Source organism: Scyliorhinus canicula, chromosome 21, assembly GCF_902713615.1.
Source record: "Scyliorhinus canicula chromosome 21, sScyCan1.1, whole genome shotgun sequence".
In the NCBI taxonomy this organism is placed as follows: Eukaryota; Metazoa; Chordata; class Chondrichthyes; order Carcharhiniformes; family Scyliorhinidae; genus Scyliorhinus; species Scyliorhinus canicula.
In genome coordinates, this window is record NC_052166.1 from 61,671,306 (window position 1) to 61,678,602 (window position 7,297).

The 7,297-nt window shown below is 44.0% G+C and overlaps 1 protein-coding gene across 9 annotated transcripts in view; it reads left to right on the forward strand.

Moving 5' to 3' along the window:
- Nucleotides 1-6,109, forward strand: part of si:dkey-21e5.1 (potassium channel subfamily T member 1) — a 401,511-nt gene extending 395,402 nt beyond the window's left edge. For 8 of the 9 annotated variants that reach the window (XM_038781761.1, XM_038781755.1, XM_038781759.1 and 5 more), the window contains 2 exons: nt 117-201; nt 3,055-6,109. In XM_038781761.1, the coding sequence (XP_038637689.1) occupies nt 117-201; nt 3,055-3,172 (203 nt within the window). In that variant the 3' untranslated portion in view covers nt 3,173-6,109. The remainder of the gene's footprint in view (nt 1-116; nt 202-3,054) is intronic. The other variant, XR_005458485.1, reaches the window with a different exon arrangement.
- Nucleotides 6,110-7,297: the final 1,188 nt, after the last annotated feature.

Genomic DNA, 7,297 nt, shown 5'->3' on the forward strand with positions numbered 1-7,297 from the left:
CCAAATGGGTGCCGGTCTAGAGAGGGCACTTAGGACATTCCGCGCATAACCTGAATTTGTGTGGAGGGTAATGGGTTTTTGTTTTCTTATCTGATTCTAATTTCCCTTTCCTGCAGATGAGATGAACGACCATCAGAATACATTATCCTACATTCTGATTAATCCTCCTCCTGACACTCGACTGGAGCTGAACGACATAGTGTATGTACCTAAACGCACTCTGACCAATTTAGCAGATGCAGCGTTATTAACAATGCAGGGTCACTGTCGAGGGAGAGGTGCTTCTTTAATAAACCTTTTTTTGGCATTAACCCCTTCACCCCTTCCCTCTTCAACGATTTGTAACTTACCACACCATATCATCGGAGTGCTTCAATTTCGATTGCGTGAAAGCTGTTAGAAAATGCTTGCCGAACAATTCTGATAAAGTCTGAAAATATTCAAATTAAAATAACCCCTCACAGTTAACGTACACCCTACCTCCAACAAATTTGTGGGCTCCATTCCACCAAAATGTTGTTGCTGTTTCACAGGTATTAAGAAGGAACTTGCGTTTATTTGGCACCTTTCGCATCTTTAAAATGTCCCAAAGGTGCTTCACAGCACAACAAAGAACTTTGGACATGCAGTCATTGCTCCAATGTAGACACACATGGCAGCTTGTTTATGACCAACAATAAGGCTAATAACCAGATAATCTGTCCAGGTGATGTTGGATGAAGGAAACTTTGGCCAAGACACAGGGGGGAAGCTCCCCTGCTCCTCTTCCAGTGGTACCATAGAGTTTGTTTAAATGTCCACCTAATAGGACAAGTAAGAACTTAATTTGGTAGTTCATCTGAAAGACATAGAACATAGACATCACCTTCCAAAGTGTAGCAACCTCCCAACACTGCATTCAAGTGTCTGACTAGGCTTTCTGCTCAGGTCTCTGAAATGGGCCTTGAGTGAATGAATAAAGAGGTTAAATTATTGTTACTGAATAATGGCTGACACTAGGTGGTTAGATGTGGACCGTCTGTCCATAATATATTTAAAGATGTTATGTTTGCCAAATTTTGATTTCTTTTGTCACGTTTTTGTGAGATATTTGTGTCATTTTCCCCTATTATAAATGCCTGTGCCCACAAGCGAGTACTTCACATCTGTCTTCACTCGGGAGGGGAAGGATGTAGGTACAGAATCCGGGGAGTGGGGGGGGGGGGGGGGGGGGGGGGGGGGGGGGGGGGGGGGGGGGGGGGGGGGGGGGGGGGGGGGGGCACTGTGAGGTTCTTGAACAGTTCAAAATCTGGAGTGAGCAAGTATTAGTCACAGAACTAAGCTTGAAAGTGGACAAAGTCACAGGTCTGGATGAATTGCATCCCAGGCTGATTTGGAAGGTAAGGGAAGAAATTACAGGGTCTCCAACCCAAATTTTTAATTCCTCTCTTTGGCCACAGAGGAGGTGCCTGAGGATTGGAGGACAGCTAATGTACTTCCATTTTTCCAGAAGGGTGGTAGAGATGAACTCGGAATTACAGACCATATCTCATATCAGTCATAGGGAAATTATTGGAGAAAGTTCTGAAGGAGAGAATTAATCTCCACTTGGAGAGGCAAGGTTTGAATCGAGATAGTCAGCATGGCTTTGTCAGAGCGAGATTATAATCGGGTGAGTCGATGAGGCTACTACAGTTGATCTAGTTTATATGGATTTCAGCAAAGCCTTCAGGTCCCACATGGGATGCTGATAAAGAAAGTAAAAGCACACCGAATCCAGGGTAACTTGGCAAGTTGGAGCCAAAACTGGCTTAGTGATAGGAGACAGGATGGTGGTGGAAGGCTGTTTGTGTGACTGGAGGCTGATGTCCAGTGGCCTACCACAGGGATCAGTGCGAGGTCCCTTATTGTTTGTGATATGTAACGATACTGTTATTTAAGCAAACAAAATGCAACCTGAAATGTTGCTTCCGGAATGCTCACTAGAGGACAAGGGAGAGTTTGAAAGCGATGTAACTAATAGCTGAGGTTGAGAGAAGGGAGCAAAGAATTGCACAATAGCAGTCGGTCAGTTAAGTAAATCATTTCCAACCTTCTTCTGGCTTTGTCCCCCCCCCCCCCCCCCCCCCCCCCCCCCCCCGAGTCATTGGATAACCATTGGATTGAGCCATTACCTCAAAACATTGCTATGAGCTACTTTTGAAATGTAGGTATTGTCATGATGTCGACAAATACAATAGATCGTTTGTACACAGCAAATGACCAGTTAATCTATTTTTGGTGGAGTTAGATGAAGGATGGATGCTGGTTGGGATGCTTTTGCATCTCTTCCTGGTACTGCGGGATCTTTTATGCCCACCTGAATAGGTAGCCAGGTCCTTCAGTTAATATCCCATTCAAATGAGGGCACCTCCAACAATGCAGCACCCTCTTAGTATTAGATTGAGGTGTCAGCTTAATTAATTTGAGACTTGAGCTCAAAATCTTTCGACTTGAATTGCATTGAAGTGAACCAAACATAAAGCGGATTGGTAAACTGTTCACCATAGTAAAGGATTCAAGGGACACAAGTTAAAATGAATAATTTAGAAGTAAACCAGGAACTAGAGTAACATCTTCTACACAATGGTAATAGATAGATGGAAAATTCAAAATAAAGACCATTAAAGGAAATAGTTGTTCTATTTTGCAATTAGTTGTATCTCTTAAAGATCAATGGATAGATGAGGTCGAAGGATCTAATTAGGCAGAAAATAATTGCGAGCCATCTATTAGAAATTAACAGGCTGGTGGGGATCATGATCTTTTCCTATTTCTATCAATTCTAATTAGTTCAATAGCGGTTATTTAAATCAGGCAATTCTAAAGTTTCAAGGTCCATTGCTCACCTGAGAATGGAGTAAGTTAACAGCTCATCAAAGTCGCCATGATATTAGGCAAATTGCATAAACGCAAGTTCTGACACCTTCTAAATCTCATTAAATGCCAACCAGCTTGAAGGGAGATACAGGAGGTTTCAGTGCCCTGTGTTAAGCATTTTACTGTTACTAACTTTTTTGTTGTATATTCAATTAGGTACCTGATACGCTCAGACCCGTTGGCCAATGTCCAAAATGTTTCCCATAGCCAGAAAAGCAGCTCATGTAGGTTCTTCCCTTCTAATGAGGAGGCAAAGAATGAAACGCAGTTATGAACGTTGGGGCCTGTAAGAACGAACTGTGCGTCCACAAGTCACTTGTCGTCTCCAAGCACTGGGGCAGGTGGCTTAATATTTTGAAACAAAGCTACTCGCAAAGGGATCGGAAGTATTCTGAGGCCAAAAATGACAAGTTTGCAGATTGAAACAAACCTTCATTCTCTGATCAGACCACAAAACGGGTTTAATGGGGATGCACCGCCCGAAGGATGACTGATTGACTCAAACGCTAGCAGCGCATAAAGGAGATGGCCAGGTCCAGCAATGGGCCTATTTTATATATTTTTATATCATGTAGAGTGGGACGTGCCATTTTATCATATACGGAAAATGTTTTATTTATTGACACTAAGTCCACTGGAGACAGTTCTAACTGTGGGTGAACAATTTCCATTGGTGCTTTGCACTGTCTGCATCTGTGGCACTAATGCATGAGTGGACACAGCATCGAGCCTTCCAATGTTCACATGTCGAAGTTGCTGTATCACCTTTCTCCATAAAGAACCTTTGGTGCCAAAGGGACAAGATGCTTACACGGTCATTTTTTAAAATGTGTTTGTACACTTATCATAACACCAGGAATTGCCATCCCAGATGCATTCTGTGCTGCCCGTTGTTTTTCTAACCCGCGTTAACGTGTTGCCTTCAATGAGACCGAACGCTAAACCAATATGAAATGATGAGGCACAGATGAAGATCTGGAATGGGAAAATCGGAAGATGGCATCTGGGAGCAAACAAACTGCGCACGTCATCAGTCGCCACCCACTGAGGTCAAAGTGTATTTGCAAATGTAATAGAGGAGGGGTGGGGTTTGTCAATTATATTGCCGACTGTTAAAACATTTCCCAATCTATCAGAGCATTCTTTTTTAAAAATCTACTCACATGTCGTCCACCACGGGGCCGCTGTAATTTTAACGTCTGTACTATATTTGAAAGATATCTGCACATTACATTTTTTGTGTAGACATTGAGGGACAATGCACACATACTGGAAGCCTGATCTAAAAACAGAACATGCTGGAAATACTGAGAAGGTGCAACAACATCCAAAAGATAAATGTCGGGTCTAAAGGTTGTTTCTCACCTGCCTTGCACCTCACCACCCCCTCCCCCTCGTCCGCCCCCGCCAATCTCCTATGTGCGACTGTTCCAAAGAAATGCAGGAAGTTTAGGAGGTTTCTCGAAAGTACATTAACAGATTGTAAAATGATCAGAATTACATGGATTCATTTATTGTTTCAGTGAATGAATAGAGAAAAAATGCAAGCCAGCATGTATTACAGTCCAGTTACCAAACTACATAGAACCTCCCACGCCATGCTCAATATTTGTATCTGATTACTCACTGAAGCTTCAATGTAAGGGAGATATGTTCTACAATGCCACCTCCTCTATGCCACTGTTGTCACAGTTCCTACCCCTGTGTGTCATTGAACATAAACAGGCCTGCGCCTGCGTGCCATGCTATGTTCCACATGAGCAATTGCACCTTTGGGTTTCAATACCTTCTGCAGCTGTCCTCACCTCAACTGGGAACATTAAATAGGATGCCCTGTGCAGCTTGCATGCCATCCAGTCATGGTACATTTCTTTGAACCTGCACCCAATTATCATTGCTGCACCTGTCTTCAGTTGAAACACGGCATCAAAATCTGGAAGTACTACATTCCTGAAGAGCACAGAGCTTTCGCAATGACCTCACCGACCAGAAGGATGCTTGAATTAGAATTATACGTATTTACTTGGGCAAAAGGGTGCTGAAGGGTCGACGAAGCAGATACCAACAGCCGAAAACTGCCAAGCTGGCTGAAGAAAGGCCTTGGTAGAACAAGAGATTCAGTGGAAGGACTCGAGTATGAATAGAGCGCTGCCAAATTCAAACTGAGCATTGTGGATACAAGCAGTGATTAAGTGCCAGTGTAGATTGCTGAAAGGCAAAGGGCAAGTTGTCACTTAAAGGAGATGTAAGACTTTAGCATGCATTAATTGGCTGACATGCCTGACCACAAATGACACCAATGATTTTGCTTCATAACCAAACAGCGGGAAAACATTAAAACTGCTTCCCTGGACCTCAGTCAGACCCATCATTTTGACTCAGCCATAGTGGAGGGAGCTTCAGTTGGCTAGCGCCCACCCCAAGCTTGTCCTCCCCATCGAATATTGCAATGGGACAGATGCAATTGAGAAACACAAATGCATGCGTCACCATGGAGATGGTGATGAGCCGGACTGGATTGGGAGCATGTAATCCCATCCTTTCATAGAACATAGAACATTTCGAACTACAAAATAACAGTTGAGGGGTTTTAAAAAAAAGTTTTTAAAAACTTAACTATTGTGGCATGCCACTCTTTAACATGAAGCTTTTATAACTCATTAGTGTCTTTTTGATAATTTATGAATTAAAGAAAAATATCTGCCGAATATGAAACCTATTGCCTGTGAGCTTTCAATGCACTCCCCAGACTTCTCCAGTTGTGGTGGGACAATATTAAAGGATTATCGGCAGAAGCACCAGGAGCAATGGGAGGTGAAGCATTGCAGCAATAGGTCAGGATTTGGAATGCACTGTCTGTTAGGAATCATCAGAAGCCTTCGGAAGGGAACCGGACATATACTTGAATGGGAATAAAATTGCAGGGATATAGGGTAAGTGCCGGGGTGTGGGTTCAATTTGATTGCTCTTCGAAAGAGCTGGCACAGATTCGATGGGCTGAATGGCCTCCTTCTGTGCCATATTATTTTACGATCCTCTGAAGATTCTCGTCACCTCGCTCTTGTTTCTTGTTTTCTGAACTATACAGTATTGCTTCAAAGCAAGAATCTCATTATTTTATACAGTTCTTAAAATAAAGTGTCTATGCTTCATGTGAACGTTGAAAAATAAATAAAAAGCTGCATGCAGCATTGGATTGACTCTTAACAAAGCCTCTGCTTGTGACATTGATCGATTTTGCGATGATCCAATTGGCAAGGGGGTTCTGATTGCCCGTTGCTTCGAGAAGTGGGTTATCGGCCTCCCCCATTCGACAGCTGAAAGGCTCGTATCAGGGTGGGAATTCCAGGATTTCAAATCCAGCGACAATGAAGGAAAAATTATTATGGGTCTGATGGAACCATCAATTCAGCGAACACGTGTAGTTGGATCTGAACAGAGGCTTTAATACACTTACAACAGAGCCAGCCTATTCGTCGTTGAACTCCAGGTGAACTCGCAGGCTGGCTCTAAGGCACTGATCTTTATACTTCGGTCCCAGGGGGAGGAGTCCTGGGCTGAGCCAAGGGAGGAGCCCAGTACAAACTCTCGCGTACTCCCAGAGCGACTCCCCCTGGTGGTCGGATAGTGCAACTGCATTTACAATGGTGGATAGTGAACATATATACACGGAGTTATATTGGCAACTATATACAGCGTTGATCTTACAACGGGTAGATAACAAACATATATACATGGAGTGATATTGGCAACTATATATAGTGTGAATCACATTCACCACAAGGTCCAAATCGGGATGGTGTGTGTGCGGCTCGGGAGAGGAACAAAAGTGTCGGAATTTGCCACTCCAACTTTCTTCATTGTGGAGGTCACAGGGAAGGTGGCTATTCCTTTGGTCAGGTAGTAAGAAGGCTACAGCTTGCTGCAATGTTTATTGGCTACTAGCGCCGCAACAAAAAAATACAACCTGCAGAATCCTGGCAGCACGGTAGCATGGTGGTTAGCATAAATGCTTCACAGCGCCAGGGTCCCAGGTTCGGTTCCCGGCTGGGTCACTGTCTGTGCGGAGTCTGCACATCCTCCCCGTGTGTGCGTGGGTTTCCTCCGGGTGCTCCGGTTTCCTCCCACAGTCCAAAGATGTGCGGGTTAGGTGGATTGGCCATGCTAAATTGCCTGTAGTGTCCTAAAAAGTAAGGTTAAGGGGGGGTGGGGGGGTTGTTGGGTTACGGGTATAGGGTGGATACATGGGTTTGAGTAGGGTGATCATTGCTCGGCACAACATCAAGGGCCGAAGGGCCTGTTCTGTGCTGTACTATGTTCTATGTGTCTATATGTGTCTATATTCTCCCCGTGTCTGCGTGGGTTTCGCCCCCACAACCTAAAAATGTGCAGAGTAGGT